Here is a 26,652-nt window from a genome sequence, read left to right on the forward strand (position 1 = left end):
GCTCTCGTCCACCACGTACACGATGTCTCAGATGAATGAAGCATGTTTGACTCACCTTCCAACATAATCCTCAGGGTAGGGTATGATATACCCATCGGGCGAGGGTCTGGTCGACTTGCCCACCCAGAAGAAAGCGTCCGGCCCCCTGCCGTCGTAGGCGAACCCCTTGATGTAGAGCGTGCGCTCGTCCACCACGTACATGATGCCCCGGATGAATGAAGCATGTTTGACTCACCTTCCAACATAATCCTCAGGGTAGGGTATGATATACCCATCGGGCGAGGGTCTGGTCGACTTGCCCACCCAGAAGAAAGCGTCCGGCCCCCTGCCGTCGTAGGCGAACCCCTTGATGTAGAGTGTGCTCTCGTCCACCACGTACACGATGCCTCAGATGAATGAAGCATGTTTGACTCACCTTCCAACATAATCCTTAGGGTAGGGTATGATATACCCATCGGGCGAGGGTCTGGTCGACTTGCCCACCCAGAAGAAAGCGTCCGGCCCCCTGCCGTCGTATGCGAACCCCTTGATGTAGAGCGTGCTCTCGTCCACCACGTACATGATGCCCCGGATGAATGAAGCATGTTTGACTCACCTTCCAACATAATCCTCAGGGTAGGGTATGATATACCCATCGGGCGAGGGTCTGGTCGACTTGCCCACCCAGAAGAAAGCGTCCGGCCCCCTGCCGTCGTAGGCGAACCCCTTGATGTAGAGTGTGCTCTCGTCCACCACGTACACGATGCCTCAGATGAATGAAGCATGTTTGACTCACCTTCCAACATAATCCTCAGGGTAGGGTATGATATACCCATCGGGCGAGGGTCTGGTCGACTTGCCCACCCAGAAGAAAGCGTCCGGCCCCCTGCCGTCGTAGGCGAACCCCTTGATGTAGAGCGTGCTCTCGTCCACCACGTACACGATGCCTCAGATGAATGAAGCATGTTTGACTCACCTTCCAACATAATCCTCAGGGTAGGGTATGATATACCCATCGGGCGAGGGTCTGGTCGATTTGCCCACCCAGAAGAAAGCGTCCGGCCCCCTGCCGTCGTAGGCGAACCCCTTGATGTAGAGCGTGCTCTCGTCCACCACGTACATGATGCCCCGGATGAATGAAGCATGTTTGACTCACCTTCCAACATAATCCTCAGGGTAGGGTATGATATTCCCATCGGGCGAGGGTCTGGTCGACTTGCCCACCCAGAAGAAAGCGTCCGGCCCCCTGCCGTCGTAGGCGAACCCCTTGATGTAGAGTGTGCTCTCGTCCACCACGTACACGATGCCTCAGATGAATGAAGCATGTTTGACTCACCTTCCAACATAATCCTCAGGGTAGGGTATGATATACCCATCGGGCGAGGGTCTGGTCGACTTGCCCACCCAGAAGAAAGCGTCCGGCCCCCTGCCGTCGTAGGCGAACCCCTTGATGTAGAGCGTGCTCTCGTCCACCACGTACACGATGCCTCAGATGAATGAAGCATGTTTGACTCACCTTCCAACATAATCCTCAGGGTAGGGTATGATATACCCATCGGGCGAGGGTCTGGTCGACTTGCCCACCCAGAAGAAAGCGTCCGGCCCCCTGCCGTCGTAGGCGAACCCCTTGATGTAGAGCGTGCTCTCGTCCACCACGTACACGATGCCTCAGATGAATGAAGCATGTTTGACTCACCTTCAAACATAATCCTCAGGGTAGGGTATGATATACCCATCGGGCGAGGGTCTGGTCGACTTGCCCACCCAGAAGAAAGCGTCCGGCCCCCTGCCGTCGTAGGCGAACCCTTTGATGTAGAGCGTGCTCTCGTCCACCACGTACACGATGCCTCAGATGAATGAAGCATGTTTGACTCACCTTCCAACATAATCCTCAGGGTAGGGTATGATATACCCATCGGGCGAGGGTCTGGTCGACTTGCCCACCCAGAAGAAAGCGTCCGGCCCCCTGCCGTCATAGGCGAACCCCTTGATGTAGAGGGTGCTCTCGTCCACCGCGTACACGATGCCCCGGATCCCGTGGGCGAACTCCACGAGGGGGCCGATCAGGCGACCATAGTAGGGCTGCTTGTTACGGGGCTTGCCTTGCGCGAGACCTGCACAAAACATACATATTGATAAGTGGAAAGATATTTCAAGATATACAAATTTTAAAACAATAAATATTTCTTGTTACAGCGATTTTGAAATGCTATTGAAGCGACCTTGTCTAACCGTTTAGGATGCTTATGATTATAATAAAAAAACTCAATTTGAGCAAAATTTTCAATGAATTTATTACAGATGTGTGTGGAATTTACAACCACCAGGTTTTAGCAAAAAGAGATCTATGTTTATAGACATTGTGAAAAATTTACTTCAAATAGGATTATTTAATATCCACATTCATGCTTTTACTACACAAAAAATTGCTACATCGGACGCGATAAACATATTTGCTCATCTCGCCTTTTGACGATTACACATCTTTGATAAAATCCTTATCATATCTATTATTATGCTATTATACTATTTTATATGACACCATCAGTCCTGATCATGCTTGCTTAAGCTGAGACCAATGCAATTAATTTTAATGAATTTTGTATTCATTGTCAGGTATTTAAAAATAATATCCTTTATTCAAGTGTGCTATCCCATGCATTTCCGCGAGAACTTAAGGATGATCACCACTATTACAATAATTTTCCCTATTAAAATATGTGGGGAAAATATGTACAACTTTGCCCAATAAATAGAGAAGTGACATAGACATATGAATATTAGTAGACCTGCCCTAAGTGATTAAAAGCGTTTTTTTTTTTTTTTTTTTTTTTTTTTTAACCCAATAATAATATTATTGTATATATAAAAAATAAAAAAATAAAATGGAGTTCTACAAATTAAACTTAATAACAATAAATAGATTAAAAGCGTATTATTCCCCACTCCCCATACCGGTTCCATTGGAGCCGGTTGGGCTTGCGTATGGCTTCCCGTGAATCTTGAGAATGTGACGTCATCATTCTTGTTCGAACTAGCGTCGAGCTATGGTCGAGGCATTTTACGAAATAACACGGCAAAATGGTGGCTTGTGGTATGAAAACTTGTAAAAATAGATGTGAAAAAGAGAATAAACCCTATTGTCGTATTACATTCCATATACATTCCCACTTCCACCAGTCATTTGAGAAAATTTTTCCATAAGCATTATTTTACTTTATTTTAAGCATATTCACATCGTATAATATGGATCAGTTGTAGAAACATATACTATCACATCGAGATACGTATGGACGCGAAACACAAAGCTGGTTGGTTGCTGGGAAGTAAATTATGAACATTTATAAAAGTGTCTTAACTAAATACGTAAACGAAATATTCGACTCTGAAAATAGAAGTAATTTATTTTCCCGAATTTGGACTTCGCAAATTTGTTCATAACGTGGCGAGTAATTTGCGCTCCCATGTATAAATGTCTATTCATTCAAAAGCAGATTTTACTTTTAAGAACTAAATGGTGATATTATAATGCGAGATGCCTATATACTGTCAGATTGATTTATTGACGAATCACAGTCAGCTTTACCCCCTTCGTTCTTCAACAGTTGATTTTACCCCTCATCTTTAATTTCTAGTCTATATATTCATATGTCTGTGGGTCCCACAAAGCTCCTGCTGCTTTTACAATCTGGACTCTACCAGAACAACTTAGTGGTCAAGGAGTCCATGTCCTGGTGTACTATTGAATTTACAGTATTATCATGCTATGAATTCATTTTAATTAATGACATAATCAAACATTAGCAAAATTTATGCGAACTAATCAATTTGATAGCGTATTCGGCATCAAATTGTGTCCGTTTGATTCAATCTAATCTTTCTCACGTACACATAATGGTCCTGTGGCCCGAGTCCATCATTTACAGCTTTCACAATTGCAAATATGTTTTCATGTCACATTTCGATTTGACCACTAAATTATTATGTATGTAAACTGCATGTACAAGTAGTTCCACAGGTGACAGATGAACCCTGTGGTTTGCATATGGAATCTCTGATAGCCGTTTCATGCAAGGGTAATATCTGAACAAGGCTTCAACTATATGGACTTCGGAGTGAATGAAGTCAAGGCGAAATGATGACATGACTGTTTGCATTTCACAAACTTTAATGTTACCATTCACGGCCAGCAAATATGCAGTAGTTTTTAAAAGTGAGAGAATGCACAAATAACACAGAAATCATCTCATGTTTTTCTTTACATAACAGTAAAAGGTTTATAATTTTAGCATTCTTTTTAACATTTCTTAAGAATTTTCTTTTTTTCTATATTTGAAGATACGGTTTACAGGTAAGTTCAAGCAATACCAGAGCTGTTGGATTGTAATTGTAAATTAATCAGCAACTTTATGTAAAAGGTTAAGTAGTAATGTTTTGTGAACACCTCAAAGTAGAACCTGTGCTGAGGTGTTCGATGACGGCCGGCATAGTCCAGTGGTAACGCATTGGACTGCCATTCCGAAGGTCGCGGGTTCGAACCCGGCGTGCGCAAATAAATTTTATTTGATTAATTTGTGTTATTTCACAATTAATTAATTAAAATAATATATAGTATATTTGCGGCACGTTCCAGAGTGGAAGATACTACCAGTATCGCACTGGTGTAAGACCACCATTCAGAATTGAAACGTTGCTCCAAATGGCTTTAGCCGTGTTTAGCGACTAGATCTGAATAGCCAGGTACTTCCCCACCTTCCTCTTTCCCTTCCCACTCACCTTCAGCCTCACAACATCCCCCAATTGGGGATGCCATAGTCTCACTGGCTCCAGACGGGAGCAGTTGGGACTCTTGTGAGGTATTCACTATAAAAATAAAAATAAAGTTTTAAATACAGCGTTATTGTATATTAGGTAAGTATCAATTAAAGCCATATTCCAAATTATAAATCGGTGGTTAAAGCACATCATAGTTTTAACACTATCCCAACACAGGAGGCCCTGATGAATATAATTTTCCTCAAGGCCTATGTCTTCTTTGGGGATGCTGTGTGGAGGGTCTTTTTTTTAAAGGAAGGAGGGGAAGTTCTGGAAAGGTATGAGGATTGTGTAGGAATCTATGGATCATTGTGTACATGAATGACGGATTGGTCGAGAGACCAGTTGGATAGGTCAAAAGGTCTCCCCAATCCAGTCACGCAGCCGGTGGGCAGGCGCCTGGACACACCTCACCCAATGAACCCATGTACCCCTGCTAATTCACCAAACGTAGCGAACCACTTTGGGTGACCTATGCCAGAAGTGTTGGTTATCCAATAAATGGTTCCCGGACGGCGGTATCCAAACCCGCCTCCCAAATTGAATAATTATAGTATCTACACAAACAATATAAGGAAAGGAAAAGAAAATGATACTACATGAGGAATACTAAATGAAGCCATTACGAAGAAAAGAGAACATATTCGATTGCACCATTCCTCTTGTTATGCTATGCCGTGCTAGCACATCTGTTCTGCCGTGTGGTATCTTCAACAAGTAATGGCGACGACTACGGCTGAAGTTTTCGTTCACGTATAAGCCATAAAATTCCAAGAGGAATGGATTATCAGTTATTATACTATAACTAAGTAATGCAAGATTTGCATAAAATCTGGTTACTAGACTAAATCTAATTGTGGCCTTAAGTATTCAAGGAAGTCCATTTGGTGCATACACCTATATTTAGTTACATCGAAACGATGAAGAGAAAATCAAAAATGGAAGTTTTATTTTTTTCCGTCAAATAAATAACAGCAACTTTAATATTCTACAATATAACACAACTAATTGCACAAATGGTAAACTAGGTTAACTTATGGTGGATTTGCTAAAAATAAATCATTTATTGCAATTTGCAGTAAACAAAAAAAAAAAAAAAAAATAACAAACCAAAATAATATTAAACCTTATATTACACACACTCTACGAAAATACACACATTAGTGTTATGAATAAGCATTTCATGCAACAACAAATACTGTTAAAGGTGTTCTTGAAAACAACAACAAAAAGCTTACAGATCTTATTATAGGTACAATTTTTAAAGGCTACAAAACACAAAACATCGATCATACATTTCTGAACAGTAAGAACTTACTTGTTTTTCTGAGTCCATAGTTATTATTATTATTATTGTTCCAAGACAGACCTTTTTGAAAAAAAGAACATTTAAAATTAAATAATTTAATACCAGTTATAACGTAGAATAAGGATTGCTTCCATAATCTATGAGTTATAACAACATAAAAATTGCACAATTTTTCGTATTCGACCAAATGCTTGGAACTTCTCAGAAATCATGGCTTCCAATTTATGAATGTATTTAATTAGGTTCAAATCCAAAATACACATAGTAATACATTTTTTATTAAAAAAATCACAGTAAACAGTGAAAATATAATTATTTTTTTCGAATAAGTACTTGCACAATTTATTCTTTGAAATACTTAATATATATTCAAAAAAATATATTGTTAGAAAAATACATCGTGAATGGCATAAGAACAAAATTGTAAAAAAAATGTTTTTTTACTATTTCTACACCAATGAAGAGAAGTAGTAACTCTTGAGTGTGATTCAAATTTACTATCAGGGTATATAAAACAAATTTAAACTTATATGTAACCGGTAAACAAGAGATTCTGGGTTCGATTCCTAGTTGTGACCTAGAATGACTGTTTAAAAATATATGTGAAATGCTTTTTTTAAAAAGTTGTCTAATTCCTTGTATACTTTTAAAAAATAATGTTAAATTATTTTTTCTAGCCTAGGATTGCCAACAACTTTTTTCATATTTAATTATTAAAGACAATATTAGCGATTCTTAAACGAAAATCTGAAAAAAGAAAAATTGGAAAAGGATACGGTCACATCTAGGACTCGAAATCAAGACCCTTGCCTTGCCTTGCCTCTCACCGCACACACAGGAATTCCATAGTGAGATAAGCGGCTTAGGTTTTTTTTAGGTAATATACTATTTTTTTAGTATATAAAATATTGGGTAATCAATTACATACTATTAAAGTGTCTATTCTTGTATTGTGTTAGGTTGGCAACACCATTTTTACTTCCTCCAATCAAATTTATCGCATTCTCAATAGAATCATCACATTAAGTGTTGCTTTCTGCAATAATGACAATCTCGTTGATTCTTTCACACCCGTGCACCGTTTTCATCCCCCAAACGGCGTGATTACTGAGGCAAACCGGAAAGATAACCACCCGTACTGCTTAGCGTCTTGCTCCTGCAGGATGTTAGAAGATCAGTGGATGCCCTGATGATTTATTTATCTAAGCAGAAGGCTTTCAAAGTATATTCCTTTAGAAAAAAAAACTTTCTCTCATTTTTCAACAAAATATTTTGATTAGATTTTTAATTAATTGTACTTACTCGTAATAATATCATAAAACATAGTAATTTCGGTTGTGTCTGTTTGTGAGTGATTGTAATTTAGGTTCAATAAATTCGTTTAAGAGTTATTTTCAAAATTGGAACTTGGGAGGAGGGTGTGTCTATCGCCGCACAGTGGGCTGAAAATCGCCTTTCATAGACATAGAGACTTGAATTTTCAAGGGTATTTTTTTAGCTAGAAATAGATTCTGCTGATCATTACTATGCTATAAAATTTCGGATGAAACGATTGCGTGTACAAATGAAGGAGTTATCATTTTTTTAAGAAAAATTGTATGGCACTGACATTAAAAATGAGGTTATCTCTGGAATCATAAGGTTGGCCATTATATCCTTACACACAGATATACTACTATTTATTTGTATTTTTTGACATACTTCGTATTGTGGCGCAACTTGCGATTTTTTTTTTAAATCCTCAAAGTTGAAAAAAAACACTTTTTAATGTTGATGATTCATTTTAATGCTTAAATGCTTTACATATGAGTAGGCATGTAGTGTAAATAAAATATTGTAAACTAGACAAAGCCTACTAGTGGTAGTAGTATATCTGTGTGTAAGGATATAATGGTCAACCTTATGATTCCAGAGATAGCCTCATTTTTAATGTCAGTGTAATAATTTTTTTTTTAAATGATAACTCTTTCATTTGTACACGCAATTGCTTCATGCGAAATTTTATAGCATAGTAATGATCAGCAGAATCCATTTCTAGCCAAAAAAATACCCTTGAAAATTCGAGTCTCTATGTCTATGAAAGGCGATTTTCAGCCCACTGTGCGCCGCTCCAGGAACCATTTATTGGATAACCAACACCTTATGCCATAGGCCACCCCAAGTGGTTCGCTACGTTTGGTGACTTAGTAAGGGTTTGTCGGGACTTGACGACAGATGCATCTTCCCACCGACTGCGCGGCAGGCCGGATCTGGAGAGACTGGTCACACTTGGACACACTGCCTCAAGATTTCTTCCCATTCCTCATATTTTTACTTGCCAACACTTCCTCTGCTCCCTTTCCTTAAAAATACCCTTTACACAGCATGAACAAAGACGACAAAGGCTCTGTGTGAATTTTTTTACTCGGGTCTCCGGAGAGGAGTTAATGTAAAAAATTAAGGCAGACGTACAACTATCGACAAAAAAAACAACTTTACATTTTTGTTATTTTTTTATGATTAACTATAAACTATTTAATGATAAAAAAAGTAATAATATTTGACAGTTAATCAAAAATATTTCACCAACAAATGTAGATATAATATGTCTCGACGCCATCTAGTGGGAAATTTAGCACTAACAAAGCCTTTCCTACAAAAATAAACTTGGTTGTTTACACGTGAAAAAATATAATAAGCTGTGATTGTTGATTGAAGTACTAGTACATATTGAATTATAAGCCGACGTAGCTCAGTTATCCAGAGCACCTTACCGGACATCAGAAGGTGCGGGTTCAATTCCCGTCGGCGGCATTTATATTTACTCAGGAAATATTTTCAATTTGTATGGATATTTCAGGCGACTAATTATTGCTTATAATAATTTGTTATATCGATAACCTAGTGACATCCCTGGTTCCAAGTCTCCTCGAAGTCACCCTTCATATCAAATAAGTCCTGCTGCGAGTATCGCCCTTGCATACAATCGCGCAAAATGATTCCACTAAGAGCCGGGGTGGCTGTGCTATATTATAATTTATCGGCGTTATAAATGTCTGCTTTATCGGCCGTGACTCTGGCAATGTGATTAAGTGGAAAACTGTTTTACCGACTGCCGACTGCAACTTTCAGAATGCTGTTTATTTTCAGAGAATTGGATAAGTTTCGCATGAAACTCTTTAAAACTTCTACTTTGGAAATGTGGAAAAATAATGGGTTTTTTCAGATCTTTTTAGAATAAGTTTTATGTATTTTATTTAGGATGCTAAGATTACGATTACAATCGCAGGTTATAAGGAATCTTCATTCTTCTTTTTTTTACATTAACGCCACACAGGAGGCCCTGAGGAAAACAAATTCACTCAGAACCTATGTAATTTTTGGGGATGCTGTGTGGAGAGTCTTTTTATGGAAAGGAAGGAAAGGAAGATCTGGGAAGGAAAAAGGTATGAAAGGTGGGTGACGGCCATTTGAATCCATCCAAACGATTAATGAGTCCGGCTAGAGAGGTCAAAAGGTCTCCCTCAACCAGTCTCTCCCGATCCGGCTCGCCACGCAGTAGGTGGGAAAACGCATCCGCCGCCAAGACCTATAGACAAACCTCACCCCATGAACCCAGGTACCCCTGCTAAGTCACCAAACGTAGCGAAACACTTGGGGTGATCTATGGCAGGGGTGTTGGTTATCCAATAAATGGTTACTGGGGCGGCGGTACCCGTGCCCGCCTCTTTGATTGATGTTGACTTTGTTTCCTTTTTTATATGTAAAATATTTTTATAGACTTCTAAATATTTGTTCTCAGTATTGCCTTAATGAAAGACCACCATTTAGGATCTTACATCGGAACACGTGCATTTGACTTGATTTTCACGAACACGTGTTCCGAGATCGTGATAATATATACTTAATTACTTAAAGTTTATCAGGAAATCTGTTAATTCATTCGTTAGGCCCTGGAATCTCGTTTTAACTGGATTACCAATAATTTGAAAAGATTCTTAATAAATTAGCAATACTAATTTATCTCCGTGTGTCAACGACATTATGACATAGAAACCGCCACTGGCTGGTAAGACGGCTATCACCAACGTTGCCCGGTGTGACGTCAACGCCGCCGAATTCACAAATAAAAACGAACACGTCGTTTTGGCGGCAAATCGAAAATGACACATTTTAAATTGATGTACAATTTTTTTTTCATCAACATAACATTCGATAAAATACCTTCATTATCCTAATTTTTTCGAGAAGAAAAAAAAAACAGTATAAATACCCGATTATTAGCATTTAAAAATTAAAAATAGATAATCACATTCAAATTCTAATGCATTTTCAAAATCAAATTAGTTAGTGCCTATCCCAAATTCAACTCAATATTTATTTATTTATTTTCTGGAAATCGACAGCTTACATTTAAGGTTAAACGCAACGCTCGTTGTATTCTACGTGTTCACAGATGGCGTTAATTAATTCATTTTGTTTAAATACGCTTTTGCAAGGTATTGCTTTACAGTATTAAGACAAATTATTTGTTTGCGCCCTCATATACGCAATATGAATATGAATAAATAGTTTTGTCCATATAAAAACTCAAATCTATCGAGAAAGGCATACAAATACAATATTGGATTGAATCATCGGTAAAATATTGTATTTGTGTGCCTTTCTCGAAAGAATTAAGTCTTTAAACAAACAAAACTATTGATTCATATTCACATTGCGTATATACGGGCGCAAACAAATGATTTGTCTTAATATTGTAAAGCAATACCTTGCAAAAGCATATTTAAACAAAATTAATTAATTAACGCCATCTGTGAACACGTAGAATACAACGAGCGTTGCGTTTAACCTTAATCAGTTTGTACATAAGTATTATATAGTAATATAAAACCAATTATGGATTTCCTCCTTGTGACTTTAACTGAGACAGCATAAAATGGAATAAGTTATTTAAATTTGTGAGAAAGGAATATGAATTAAAAAATTTATACAAAACAAAAGATTATATAAAACTAAAAATTTACAAAACAATACATTTATAGCCATGGAGAGAGGTTGTAGATATAAATCAAATCATAGTAGAGATATAAACATTATTCACAAACCATCAAAGAAATATTCTTTTTTGGACCTCTTGTATTTGGTAAGTTCGCAACTGAAAATATCAACCTTGGATAATGCTTGTAATTATATCATAGTCTGTTCAGGCAAGAATTCTGCTTAGAGTTCGTTTTGCTTTGATCAAGAGCGTGTTGAACGCGCAGGTACATTTAATGGAATCTTGTTTAGCAACTCTGGGCATTGAATATCATTGTTAACAGGAATAGTGCATCTTTATAATGCCTCCGTACCCTCAGTGAATCAATTTTAAAGTATGAAGCTGCCTCTGCATAATTATTAAATCTCACAAATGACTTGTAACAAAGCTATTTTAGGAATTTGTTATAAATTGCTTCGATTTTGTTTATGTGGATATAATAATATGATTATTTAAAAATATAACTCTATCTAGAAACATGATATGCATTAAATTCTACATTCGATTATACAGAACTGAATTCAGGTAGTGCCTACCCCAATTTAAAATCAATATTATTACATAAAAAAACGAACCCAATCTAATTATTGGAAATATCCTCACCAAGGAAGCCCACCTCATTCCATCCTCCAGCATTGACGAATACTGGAGAAAAATACTAGCATGTAATATTGTCACGACTCCATAAAGGCTTCAACTTTATATTATTTTTATCATTTTATTCTGTTTTATGTAAAATTCATCTCTTTTTTTGTTGTTTTTTTTTTTTAAATTAATTTTGGAATGTGTGGGACTGCACTAACCTCCCCACATACCGGAATAAACACTTATTATTATTATTTTAATCAAAGTTAAAATTGTAGAATTTATATTATTTATAATCGAATCCACATTCGATTATACATAACAGAATTCAGGTAGTGCCTATCCCAATTTAAATTCAACGTTATTATTTAAAAAACGAACAGAATCAAACCAATTTTAAAATTCTACATTCGATTATACGTAACAGAATTCAGGTAGTGCCTAACCCAATTTAAATTCAATATTATTATTTAAAAATCGAACACAATCTAATCGAATGGTGAATTTTATATAGAGAATGGTTCTGAACAGCACGAAAATAAAATTCATGGGAATAACCAAATAGCGCCATGGTGGGAAGTACAATTATATTAATGGGTTTATGAACGCAGGGGTTTGAACCCTCGCCTCGTGCATGATATCGCCTGATCCGCATCCAATCCCAGTGGACCGCGGTGTAATTTTGATGAATGTGATTCGGTTTATCCGGTTTCAATTTATATTTTATTATATTGCTCGAATTCTGTTATTTCGGTAACGTAGGAAAATTGGTTGATAAAAAAATATAGGAACTTACCTAAACTATGACATCCCCAATAATTGGGGTGTTTTGTTAGCTGAATAGATTGGAAAATGGGAGAGGCTAGGGTGAGGAAGATTGGGGAGTACCTATCTCGCTATTCAGTTCTTATCATTAAACATGGCTAAAGCCGTTTCAAGCAATGTTTCAATTCTGAATGGTGGTCTTATAACAGGGCGTTTCTTAGAGTATCTTCGACTGTGCAACGATCTGCAAATATACTATGTATATATTATTCTAAATGAGTAAATTATGAATTAACACAAATTAATCAAATAAAATTTAATTGCGAACTCCGGCTTCCTAGTGGATAGCCTTACCCCACGACGACGGAGACCGTTAAAAAAAGTTGAAGTTAAAAGTAGAAAGTAAATAGTAAAAAGCAAAAAGAAAAGGTTAAAAATAAAAAAGAAAAAGTAAGACCCAAAAACTAAAAAATATAATGTAAAAAGTAAAAACGATTAATTTTTAATAAAATATTTAAAAAAAGTAAAAACGAATAAACTAAAAAAATACAAAAATCGAGAACCAAAACTATAAAGAAATAAAAACTAGGATTGTATTAGAACTATCGTGCGGTATTTACGTTTAAAATTTTCTCTGGTTATAAATAAAAAAAAATAGCAGAAAAAATAAAAGTTAAGTAATTTTTTTTTAAAGATTATGTTAGTAAAAATATCTATAATTCGGAAATGAAAGTTTTGAGTAAAACTTTTTTATAAGAACGAAAACGTTGCTTCAAGTGGCTTTAATTATGTTAAGTGAACATTTCTGAGAGATATTTCCCAACCTTCCTCTTACACGTCTTCTTTCTCACTTTCTCCAGTTTCAAATATTTTCCAAAAGTTGGATGCCAAAGTTGTACCGGCTCTGTTAGGTTGGGAATCTTCTACGGTAACATAAAGAAAATATATATTTATAATCTCCACCTACCGTTTCAAAGCTTAACGTATCACGCATCACGCATGACAGACAGAATGCACCCCTGCAAATATATTTATGATCGTTATACCTGCTACCACTACCGTTGTAATCCCTCGTATATCCTACAAACCAATACCGGCAGGGGTGCATTCTGGGACAATTATTAGAAAAAAATCCTTATTTTTTATGTGTACCGCACAAGCGTCCCAACTACTCCCAACCGTCTGGAGCTAGTGAGACTACGGCATCCCCATTTCGGGTATGTTGTGACGGTGAAGATGGTGGGGAGGGGAAGGAGATGGGAAATATGAAGGTAAGGAAGTACCTGGCTATTCAGACCTGGTCCCCAAACATCTTTAAACCCATTTCAAACAACGCTTCACTTTTGAATGGCCGCAGAAAATATACTACACATATTAGAATATAAATGATCAAATTGTGATATAAATTAACCAAATATATTTTACCGAACGCACGCCGGGAAATGAACCCTTGACCTCCGGCTTTGTAGCCGAGTGTCGTAACCATTCAACCACGAAGGAAGTCAAAATAGTTGGGTTCCTAATGTTCTCCTCGACATTTCCTTTGAGGTTTCAGTCCCACCGATTTCAAGCAGTTGTGACTCTTGTGTAGTAGGTAATCACTCAAAAAATTAAACGGACCGGACATATGATGCTGGTGATAATGGAATCGTTTATAATATTGAATATATTATTATTTAATTTCCTGTCTGCAGCCCTAATCCTCACGTTATATCTTTATCGCCATTATGATTTGCGCAGAAAGGAGCTGATAGGGGAATTATTGAGGAGAGAAGAAAAACGAGGAGGAAAGGGAGGAACTTTGAAAATTGGAGGGTGAAACAGATTGGGGCAGGGATAGGAATAAGAAAAATATTAATAAACTTGTCAAACCGGAGTATTGTTATATTAGCGTTTTTAAAATTATGTATTTGTTAAATTTTTACGGTGTCAAATTATGTATTTGTTAAAGATTTGTTGTCAAATTATGTATTTGTTAAAGTTTTATTGGCAAATTATGTATTTGTTAAAGTTTTACGATAAAAATGTTGTCAATTCAGTTAGAACACCAAGCCATGAGTATTAAATAATGAAAATGATGAAATTATCAATAAAGTCGCAATTTCAAAGCTATTTTCGCAAAAATAACGTGAAATTCGCAATTTTCGGTCAAATAATGCCAATTTTCTTATTTTATAGCGATTTTCTGATTTTTAAAAAATAAGTTATTTTATACAGGGTTTTTCAATAAGAGGTGTTATTTTGAATAGCCCGCTATTTCGGTAGATGTTACTTTTGAAGCTGTCGTTTTTTGACATTTGACAAGTAGAAACTACGCCATTAATAAAAATGGAATGATACACGCTTCAACAACGCATTGAAATTATTGAAATTCACTTGAGTGAATCAAATGCAAATCATCTTGAGTAATGAGGCCCATTTCCACCTCGGTGGCTTCGTCAACTAGCAAAATTGTCGCATCTGGGGCTCGGAAAACCCAAGAATTATTGTTGAAAAGCTTCTCTTTCTTCAACGTGTGACTGTTTGGTGCGGTTTATGGTCCGGCGGAGTCATTGGACCTTACTTTTTCGGAAATGAGGCTGGAGCAACAGTTACGGTGAATGGATTGCGCTATTGAGAGATGATTAATGATTTTTTATGGCCAGAATTAGATGGTATTGATCTGATACTTACAACAAAACGGCGGTACGTGCCACACAAGCAACGAAACCATTGATCTTTTACGATTGAATATCAAAATAACACCTCTTATTGGAAAACCCTGTACTTTCAAAATATTTCTTCGTCTATGGTTTTAAAAAACTTGGACAGCCGTCAAAAAGTGGAACGCAACTAACTTTTAACAGTTTGAACATTCCTCCCCAGGAACTGGAGTCAACACCGCTAACACCTAAGCCAAAACCTAATTGGATAGTATCGAAATTTATTTAGCATATCAACTGCTGTAAATTTTGAAATGTATTGTAATCCAATTTTAGAAAAAATCGCGTGTGTGCGTTAAGGCCGCTATAGATAGAATGCATTGTCTTCAACCACGAGTCTATCTGATGAGTTTCAGCGCGATCGTATGTCGGGAAGTGGTTTGAATTCTGATTGAGAGTTTTTATTGACGAAAAATAAAATAATTTAAAGAGATTTTTATTTTTTTACAAAACCCACACAAGATACTGTGTGAACTATATTTTTAAGGAAAGTCAGAAGAGAAAGTTCTGGAAAGGTAAACATTATGAAGATTGTATAGGAATCTAGGGATCAGTATGTCCAGGAGTGATGGAAATGTGAAAATACGCCTCCCGCTGCGGCGCAAGACGTTAGGTCGAGAGACCAGATGAAGAGGTGAAAGGGTCTCCCCAAAGCAGCCTCTCCTGATCTGGCACGCCACGCAGCTGGTGGGTTGACGCATCCTGAACACACTTCACTGATGAAACCACTCGATAAGAAAAATAATTTAGATACGTTGACAAATTATAATGATTTGTTTTCAGAAAAAATTACAATTGTTTATGAACAGTCTAGCATTTTTCGCATCATAAAACATCTAGTTTATCGTATTTTTTGGTGTAAGGTTGAGGTTTACGCCTAGCAGTTCTATATTTAGCAGCCCTTAAGTTGGGGTGGGTGGCCTTTGTACATCAGGGGGCGGCCTGCAAACAAGGGCATCAATCAGTCGGAAAACCCGGCAAATATAATAAGAAACCATCCCTTATGGTACGGATATAGCTGCGGGGTAGTGGGCTTCATTTCATGATGCAGGAGTGTACAACCTTCAGATAATTAATGTCCATCACAGAATTACTATATTTATCGAAATAAGCTTTAAATCAGAAATCAGATGCAGACAGTGCCCTTCCTACTATTTTGAAGGTCAAGTGTGCAAAACATTCATCAATATCGAAATAAAACTATAGTTTTGTATAATAAAAATTTATCCACAGACATTTTTTAAATAAATAAATTTTCTTTTTTTAAATTTTTTTAGGTTATCAAGTTATTTTATGCTTTAGACTTGTTTAAAATTGACTCCATGAATTAAATCTTGTGACACACTAGATCTTATTCTTAATTTCAAAGGGAATTCCTCATTCCTTATGAATGTCCACTACTGCTTTTACCATTTTTATGAATGTCTGTTTGATATATTTTTAATCAGTCTAACTAGACAACTAACCATCACGCCGTTTCTCCGCAGAGATAGGTAGATAGGACGAACCGCCAAACAACTCGGTCTTGGCACACACTCCTTGCCTCATTCCCATTCATACATCGTCTCATACATACTCTTCTATTACTCATGGGACATGGACCGACTCAAATATCTGATTCGCTTGAACGTGACGTGTCTTCCTCGGGCGTCCCCGACTTCTGCTACCATTCAAATTTGCGTCAGATATTATCCTTCCACTCCGTCGCTCATTTTCTCTGCCAGTTCTATGCCTCACTTCAATACATCAGTGTAGGTACCAGCACTCAATTGTGGACTGCTAGCATCGCTTCATTGGACATTTTTTTGTTAGCGCTAATTGCGTTCAGTCCTCTAATAATGGAGTTACCTGCATTTACCCTTCCTGCAATATCTCTGTCAGCCTTCCCATCTCTCGTTAACATACTGGCTAAATACACAAACTCATCCACCTGCTCCAAGTGTTCTTCATTCAGAATTATATTGCACACTGTTTACGTACTCTCTCAGTCATCAATAATAAATAAATGCAAACAATAATAGTTAATTTATAGAGCACGGCTTTGTGAAGGTTCACTGTTCTTTATCTTTACATGGCAGACAAAGCATGCGTACTTCGCTCTTTTCCGGAAAATTAATCAATATGTATTGTTATAAATAATATTTATTAGTAAATAATACAATATAAGGAATTTTTATTATAAATTTATATTAAAAATATACACAATAAAGTGGAAATTAAAAAATATATTTTATACTAATTATATGATTATTAATACATTTACTTGTATTTGACCGCTGGTACAGATAACCGTTAATCAAATCACCAAAAAGAGACGTTAAATAGTTGACAATCTATTACAAAATTTATTGAAAAAATGTTGTCGATCACTGCCTTGTTGTGTAGACAGATCTAATAGGTAGATATCGGATGATATAACTTCACGCTGACGTGTTCCCCGACGTTGGCGCGTGATATGAAATATGACTCACGGCCGGAGTGACGCCCGGAAAAATCTACGCAACCAGTTAGTTAGGGGAGGTTTGCAAGGGATGCTTTGTACTAAGTACTACTGATTTGTAATAAATATATTGCTCATCCGGTGAGTGCGTTTGGATATTTTCGATAAGGAATGTCAAAGATATTATTTGAGATTTTCACGACCAAAACTATCAAGGTACTTTATTTTTGGGGTATTATTCCGTGTTGCGTTACCTCCTTCTTTAGCAGCGTTTTGGTCAGCATTACAGTGTCTATCATCAGGGCAGATGTATAAAAGAAGATTGTGGTGTAGTGTGTTCTTATATAAGTAGATGCGGTAATCCTCTAAGAGCTGGAATTAAAGTATAATTTTAAATGGGTTTCTGCGTTTAGTTTTGGTATACTATTGAGTTTATTGTTTATCAATTTCAAATAGATTTGCTGTTTTTGAGCGTATCCCTATAACGAAATAATGTTTTTGAAAGCAGAAGGAAAACTGATCAGATTTTAATATTACAAACAGACACACGCATTATTTACAATTTTAAACATAATGTATTCTCTTCCATCCACGGGCAAATGTTTCTAATAGAAGAGCAGTATAAATCATAAGATAAAAATAACCCATTTTAAAACCCGAATTAATACGATATGTACAAAAGTTTCATTAATTAAAATTAAAATGAAAATTAAAATTAAAATTAAAATTAAAATTAAAATTAAAATTAAAATTAAAATTAAAATTAAAATTAAAATTAAAATTAAAATTAAAATTAAAATTAAAATTAAAATTAAAATTAAAATTAAAATTAAAATTAAAATTAAAATTAAAATTAAAATTAAAATTAAAATTAAAATTAAAATTAAAATTAAAATTAAAATTAAAATTAAAATTAAAATTAAAATTAAAATTAAAATTAAAATCAAAATTAAAATTAAAATCAATATTGATTTACGCAAATATATCTATTTTTTTATTATTATTACGTTTACTCTGATGCCTGACGTTGTAAACCAACAGCGCTTTTACGTGTATATATGCAGGAATCAAACATCAATATTATTCATCAGAAACTATCTTATTATTAGCAATCTTCCGAGATAAAATTAATGCTGCCGATAGGAATCGAACCAGTAGCCTTATGTTTGCCGGTCAGCTGCTCTACCAATTAAGCTACGTCGGCATATTCCAAGCTTACGAAATAATACAATATGTACTCATATTTTTCATTCAACAATTATTGCTTATTACATTTTTGATATATTTTTTTCAATTTGTGTGGGTGTTTCAGGTTAATAATTATTGCAATAATTTGTTTTCTTTTGTGCTATGCACGTAAACCATGTCTTATAAACATAAGGTTATCATTAAAAATAAGAATCTACCCTAACCTAGCCTTACGCAATGTTTCATATGTTGAACAAATGTGTATCTTAATTCTGCTAACGGCTTGCCATGAACACATCACCAAATCAACAATCCTTACACATTTTAATATTATTTGCTGTTTATATCACGGGCATGATATTCTGTCAATCTGTCAAAATTGCGCGCGAAACCTTGGCGGGAAGTCCCCCAATAATGTTGCCATAGAGAAAAACACCGGATCACTGCTATGATTATATGCATCCCTTTGAGGAACTGTCACCCCCGCTTATATCATATTATAGGGTAGGTTGTACCATCCCTATGCGTGAATTTACATTATCATTCTGTCATGGGGATGTACGAGTACAGGATGTAACGAAACCATTCAAATAAAAAATATAGTTTTGTTTTTAAATTTTGAAAGACGTTCGTAGATTCGACGTTAACCTTTCCGTTGCCAAGAGGGGTAAACAAAATCCCGGAAATTACTATCTTTTAGGAAATTTAAATTTTTTTTTTTTGTATGTGAATATTGTTTACACAAGATCCTCAACTGCTATCAACTGTATGCAGCAAGTGGGACTATGAGATTCCCAATTTGGGTATGTTATGAGGTTGAAGACAGTGGGGATAGAAAGGAGATTATAAAGAGGAGAGTGAAGAAATACCTGACTATTCTAATATGTTCACAAAACATGGCTAAAGCCATTTCAAACAACGTTCTGATTCTGAATGGTGGTATCACACTAGGGCGATACTGAGAGTATCTTCCACTTTAGGGATAATTTAAAATAGAAAACTTATATAGATTTTTTTGTATTCTTGGAAAAACCTATAATACCTGTAATTTAATATAAATGTAAAGAATAATGTCTGTGGGGACTCCGTGCACCCAGCGGGGGGGGAGTGTGGTATATTTTATTCTTACACAAATCTACAGTTTTATTCCGAGATTTATAAAAAAAAATTCACTGTCAACTCCGGGGACTTTAGCTAGTAATTTATAAAATTATTGATTCATCTTACCTCTCTCCATAATTTAAAACGATCGCCTAGATAACTGAAGGGAAAGCGAGATATATTAAAAAAAAAAAAAAAAACAAAACAAAAAACAAAACTAAAAAATACATCATGATAATTTTTTTACGAAAACACATTAAATGCCTTGGGGATGATTTGCAATAAAATTCATTAATATAAGGAAAATTGGCTTTAAATTGATCAAATGCGTGGGGTAACTGAATAACCCCTCATGACAACTCAAGTTTATTTTGTACCATACCGAAGGTAACTATAAAACACAAAACAAGTTTGTATAAGCCAGCTAAAACTTATATACGGTCCTCTCTGGAGTCATGAAATTTGCTTAATTTAATTTAATCATTGTATTTAAATTTTCGAACAACGATTGATAGATGCACTCCTGCGAAACCGGTTGGTATTTAAATTAAATTTAGTAAATAAAAATAATATTTATTTCGTTCAATGTAGTTAGGAACATCCTGTAATAAAATATGAAGGGAAAGTTTAGTACCGTACCCAACAAGTGTTCCATACGATTGCAGTATTGAATTCCCCAAATGTCTTCATCTGGATATATGTCCCCTAATGCCTGGTACATATTTAAGGGGGGAGGGAGTTTGGGCAGTCCATTAGTATAATGGTGACTACCCCGTTTTAATAGACGTCCTTATTGCGTTGTGCGTTGTTTGGGAATTTTAAATTTAAAACGGTTTAAATTTGAATATAAAAAGAAGTTTTGAGCTCGTAATTGTGAATGACGTCCTCCGTGGTCGAGGGGTGAGACTCTCGACTAGCAAGCCGGAGGTCGCGGGTTTTAATCCCGGCAAGTACATTTTATTTGATTAATTTGTATTGTTATTGATTATTTATTTAGTGTTAGATAGATTCTGAAACGCCCTGGTGTAAGACCATTCAGAATTGAAAGATTGCTTGAATGGCTTTAGTCGTGTTCTGTGACCAGATCTGAATAGCCAGGTAATCCCCCACCTTCCTCATCCCCTCCCAACTACCTTCAGCCTCACGACATACCCCAATTAGGGATGCCATAGTCTCACTGTCATTTTTACTTTTGATATATTGACATACGGTTCCATGATAAATCAACACATCGACAATTCAACACACCATTAAAAGTGATATAAAGTCATTAGAAACGATGAACAAAAAAAATTAAACTTAACCTAACCTAACATACTTAACCCAGTTGATAAAGTTTTTGTTTCATCCCTTTCCATGACTTTATATAACTTTTTAAAGATGTGATGAATTATCATTTTGATCATTTATCCGGTCACTTGACATACAGAACTCCGGTCCAAAAAGGCTCTTTCTATTTCAAATGAATTTATAATAATAGTTGTTGGAAAAATATGTGTTTTAGGTTTATTTAAAAAATATATATTTTCAAGAGAACATGGCTGCAATATGGAGAGATCAATCTTTACAAATCTGTTTTGTTTTCTTACGTTTGGTACGTACGTTTTCATCGTACCTGGTTAGGCATTTTTTTTTCATGGGTGGGAATTAATGCATAAAATGTTAACACGAGACTGAAGATATGTTTTTTAAGGAGGGGAACTTCAGAGTCCCGGTGGAGTTGCATCTCTCCTGACAGCCACCCTTCATATCAAATAAGTTCTGCTGCGAGTATCGCCCTTGCATATAATCGCGCAAAATGATTTCACTAAGAGCCTAGATGGTGGTTATATTATACTTGAGGTAATCTGGAAGCAAATATAAATTAATTATTGCATTGCAGGATACTTATTAAGGCGATGCCATACGTAGTAATACAAAATCATGTCTTTTTGGTTTGAAAATTTGGTCGCCTAGAAATGTTTCAGATGGTTAAATTAAATACTGCGAGTAGAATACATCTTTGCCTTTGAAACAATCAAGTATATTTTAGATAAGTCTTTTTATAAGCCCAGAAAAAAATAATGTTTAAGGCCTATGAAAACTGCTTTAAAGTTCAAAATCTCCTACTTACAAACCCATTTTCGGTTATGATTTTATTGCATAATGTGGAAAATTAAGTTGTCTATAAAATGATCGAAAAATAATAAATATTTATGCCTGAACATCCACAAAATTAAATAAAAGGCACTTTTTGGCCATGTTTTTTTCTTGAATAAATCAAAACAAGCGGATGGTGTTAAGCGGGTATTTATACCTTATCGCCATCTACGAAAGGGTTGTTATTGATAGCGGCTCAATTTAAAATATTTACGACGTAGTGCATCGCCTTAATGAGTGCTTTTAAAAGCCATGATATCAATAGCGAAATTATTTTAATCACACACAAGATCAGATTTTTATTTTTTTTTTGAATTAATTAGTAAAATCTCAAATTGTAATATTTAATCACTAAGACAATATTAGCGACTCTCAAACGTAAATTTGGAACAGAAAAATCAGAAAAAGATTCGGTCGCGCTAGAAATCGAACCCAGGACTACAGCCTTGCAGGGGCTTTGCTCTTCCTCCGAGCTAATCCGACCCTATCCCCTTTGGTCCTATTTAAGTGTATGATATTTTGAGTAAGAACTACCAATAGCATAAAGATAGCAGCCAATAAAAATTTGATTTAAAAAAAGAAGATGATTTTGGTCGATGATTTCGTTTAAAAATCAAAAGATATCATTAAGAAAAAATTAAGTTACGAACAGGTTGCTTCATTTTAAATCAGTATGATGCACTGATATATCATACACATCCTACTAAAACGATAACACCCGTTTTGAATAATAATCTGATAATGATTCTAGTCTGTGCCTTTTATCGCCTGGTCATAGACGTCATCTGTCTGTTGTGTTGTTGTCTATGCTGTCTACGGTGTGTTGTCTATGGTGTCTTGTTAGGAGGCCATTAGCTTCCGGCGAATGGCCACCCTTTTTAACTCCCATCCCTTCCATTTAGCTAACCACCCCACGTTTTAACGGGGGTGGATTGGCAGTAAACAATTTAGTAAAATCTAACTTAACAGAGGTGTTCTTCTTAGCGTAGTGGTGTAAGCATTTGACTCCTACACGGACGAGTTCGTTTAACATGCACAAATATTTATTGGTATATCGATACTCATAGCAGAGCAACTACCAACCATTATAGAGTAGTATAATTTTTATCCTCATTTGACAATGGTTGATGTGTTAATTTTCCTGGTTGATGTTTTTTTCTAAATACCTCGCTGGTTTTAAATATATTTTTATGTTATTTTGAAAACATTTTATTTCGTAATGCCCCCCTCTTGCTATATTTTGCCAAAAATTAAAACGATAATTAAAGACTCGAACATTGATGTACTTTAGTCAATGGACTCGATATCTCACGATGGAATTCATTTTTGAGACCTGAAAATAGCTAAACAAATAAAATAGTTCAAATTTAACGATGCCAGAGCTTAACATACGAGAGTTTTTGCTGCTCCATAACCAACAAGCAAACATTTTAAAATTATTTTCTTCCTTATAAGATTTATATGTAAATCATGCCAAAGAATACATTTCTTTAAAAATAAGAATATATTAAAAATTCTCTTAAAAATGTGTTTTTAATCAAACCCATTCCGATCCTGAAAATAAAATGCTTTTAAAATCGGGGAACCCTCTCCAAGGGCGAAAATTAGCGTTCACTCGTATTCCGGATAGTAAAAAGTCAAATTGCATTTATCATTAAATACAATGCAACGATTATATTCATATTCTGTTACCGCTTGCTCCTCTCTACGGGGGACAATTATTATACAAATGATTCATTAGATTTGCCAACCCTGTTTCAAATCGTATGAAGAGTAATAAAAATTATAAGGATTAATTTATGTAGGGGTTTGATAAATTTGTATGCATCTTGAAAGGAACCTATAAAATTAGAAAATTTTAAATAAATTAAATTTAAAAAAAAAACACAAATCAATGCATATCTTATTCTTATTATTATTATTCTTACTATACTATTTTCGAATATCTTTTGTAAGTATTTAAGAAAATACCTAGTACTTACAATAGCAATAATGTCGGCCTCCATGGTCGACGGGTAAGGATCTCGACTAGGAAGCCGGAAGTCGCGGGTAAAAATCATGGCGCGCACAAGTAAATTGCGTTTGATTCATTTTGTTATTTCACAATTGACTAATTTTCATATCACAGATAGTTAGTTACTTTTTCGGTTGTAGAAATTCTTCACACAATCAGTTCCAATTTTGAAAATGACTTTGAAATTCAAAGCAAATTTGAGTGCATTTAGTCAGATTTCACGCTCGACGCACAAACTCCCAAAACAGTTTGATTATTGTTTTTGATTATAGCCTCTCAGTAACTTGATGACACTATTTTTTTGAAGCGGAAACAACTTATGCAAAACCGTGTCTTTTAAAAATATAATTTTTGTAAATGTGTACAACGAAATATAGGTTTTTAAACAACGATCTCTAAGTTCGGATCCAAGATTATTATTGTATTATTGAAAAACGTAGAAACGTTTCTACGTAAAAAAAAAACACTCAGTTTATGCATAAAACCATTATTTAATCCGTTCAGTAACATTACATAGAATAAAAAAAAGCAATAAAAGAACACTCCCCTCTGCTATAATCCATAGATATCCGAAAATCCGAAGCGGCAGTAGTATAGTTGTGTCTTTCCTTCGCTAATCCGCCCAGTGTTGCTAGCAAGATAAATAATTCCATTAACGGGATTTATTATTTTGTTTCTTGTAATCGGGGATTTGCGGAACAAACTGTATACTGTGTAGGTAGGTTACTATTAGAGGGGTTTGCACTACGTTAATGTCCGTCCAAAGCTGGCAATACCAGGGCGTGAAAACGGAAGAAGGGTGTCATGCTTGGTTCTTAAACTTTTCTTAGGTTTTGTTTTTCAAACGTTCAGTAAATTAGTGTAATTAGGTACCTACCTATTCGGAGTATTTAGTATTGAGAGGACAAATCGCCATTCATTACTCTACAGTCAGTAGATTTCAGTCTAGGATGCCCAGAGGAAGATATCAAACGAGATATGAAAGGTTATGTCAAGTGTCGGCAAAGCAGAAAATCTATTGTAAGACCACTTAACCTCTTGGGAATTATTGTGCCTTTTAGTGCACAGTACATCGGTAGCAGTAGGAGTTTTAAAAAGCGATATAAAGTCATGAAAAGTGATCAAAGAAAAAGTAGGTTACGTAGGTTAGGCTTACAGGTTAGTTGTTTTCATCCTTTTAATGACTATAACACTTGAATTGTTATTGTGTTGAGTTATCGTGGAATTAAAATTTGTTCACGGTTAACATTTGTCATATGGGAACGGGTCGTTTCTACGACTTGTTCTTGAGTTCAACAGCTCGGCTGTGGAACGATTTGCCGGCCTCTGTCTTTTCTCCCTCCTACAACTTGGTTTTCTTTGTTGCTTGTTTTTTAGTTTCGTATAAAGTGATATTTTCACAGTTTACAAGAAAAAAACGATCGTAATAACATTCTTCTGTTTTTAAATCAATATTTTTTAATTGAATATCCGATTGTAAAATTATAATCTGAAATAGAAATGGTTTTGGCCGTGTTTGATAACCAGATCTGAATAGCCAGGTACTTCCCCACCTTCCTATTCCCCATCTTCTTCCCCTCCCAACTACCTTCAGCCTCAAAATATACCCCAATTGGAGATGCCATAGTCTCCTGGCTCAGACGGTTGCGAACAGTTGGATAGTAATTTGAGTAGGTGAGTTAAGAGGAAGCTACAAGTCAAAAATGTGAATATTCTTGAAATACCTTAGTTTTTAGGTAATAGAAACGTTCGATTTCAAGCACAAAACTGTTTTTTATTTATTTTGTAAATAATTTTATAAGAAAGCAAAAAAGTTAATCAAGTGAAGCTGTCACAGATAATCTTAGCTATAATACTGTATTTTTTTAAGTTGTTTCCTTTATGCGTTTATACATTTCTATTGAAAAAATATTTGTTTTGTTGTTTACATTTATATTTTTTATTGAGTAATTTATTTTTTTATTTGTATTCTACTAAAGCGAAACGATAGGAAAACCTTCAATTTATCTAAAACATATTTTTTGGTATTCATAATGTACACCGATTCGTTATAAAGATTAATCAAAATAGTGATTTGGCACTAAGCTTCAACTAAAGCAAGTGGACTCCAAGACAGAGTTATGAGACGTTCCATCATCTTATTTTAACCTTGCAAGAGAAACATCTTGATAGTTAGTTATTTAGCCACAATAACCTGAAGACTGAAATCGTAAAACGTTTTATCAAGTTGGCTGCAAAGTGGTTACTTAACTCTCAGTTATAAACAGCAATGCAGCTAAACAAATCTTGATAGTTTTAGTATTATTGCAAGTCGGTTATTTACCCCTGGCTGCTGGCTGCTTCCGATGGGAAATGGATTCTCAGGAAATGAAGTTTAGCCAATGGCACTTAAGTCAACAGTCAACTACCCCTGCTTGCAGTTTTAGATAAGAATGAGGAAAATACATAGGTTGTGGAAGGCACCACACAAAAAGCATTAAATCTTTTATAAATGTGATCTTTTCCCGCTAATTCTTCTTTCAGGGGTTATTTTTTATGTTGTTTTTTTAAATTGATTTTTACTACTACATAGTATAATAGTATACCTTCTCACTA

The 26,652-nt window shown here is 35.4% G+C and overlaps 1 protein-coding gene across 1 annotated transcript in view; it reads right to left on the minus strand.

Annotated features, from left to right (window-relative positions):
- The window catches only part of LOC149411738 (protein Skeletor, isoforms B/C-like), a 116,954-nt gene that overhangs the window by 44,123 nt on the left and 46,179 nt on the right, over positions 1-26,652 (minus strand). Inside the window, exon 2 of the mRNA XM_089646728.1 lies at positions 1,856-2,093. Coding sequence (XP_089502854.1) covers positions 1,856-2,093 — 238 coding nt within the window. The remainder of the gene's footprint in view (positions 1-1,855; positions 2,094-26,652) is intronic.

The sequence above is a fragment of the Hesperophylax consimilis genome, chromosome 25 (genome assembly GCF_061612785.1).
Source record: "Hesperophylax consimilis isolate HC1 chromosome 25, BYU_Hcon_1.0, whole genome shotgun sequence".
Taxonomy (NCBI): Eukaryota; Metazoa; Arthropoda; class Insecta; order Trichoptera; family Limnephilidae; genus Hesperophylax; species Hesperophylax consimilis.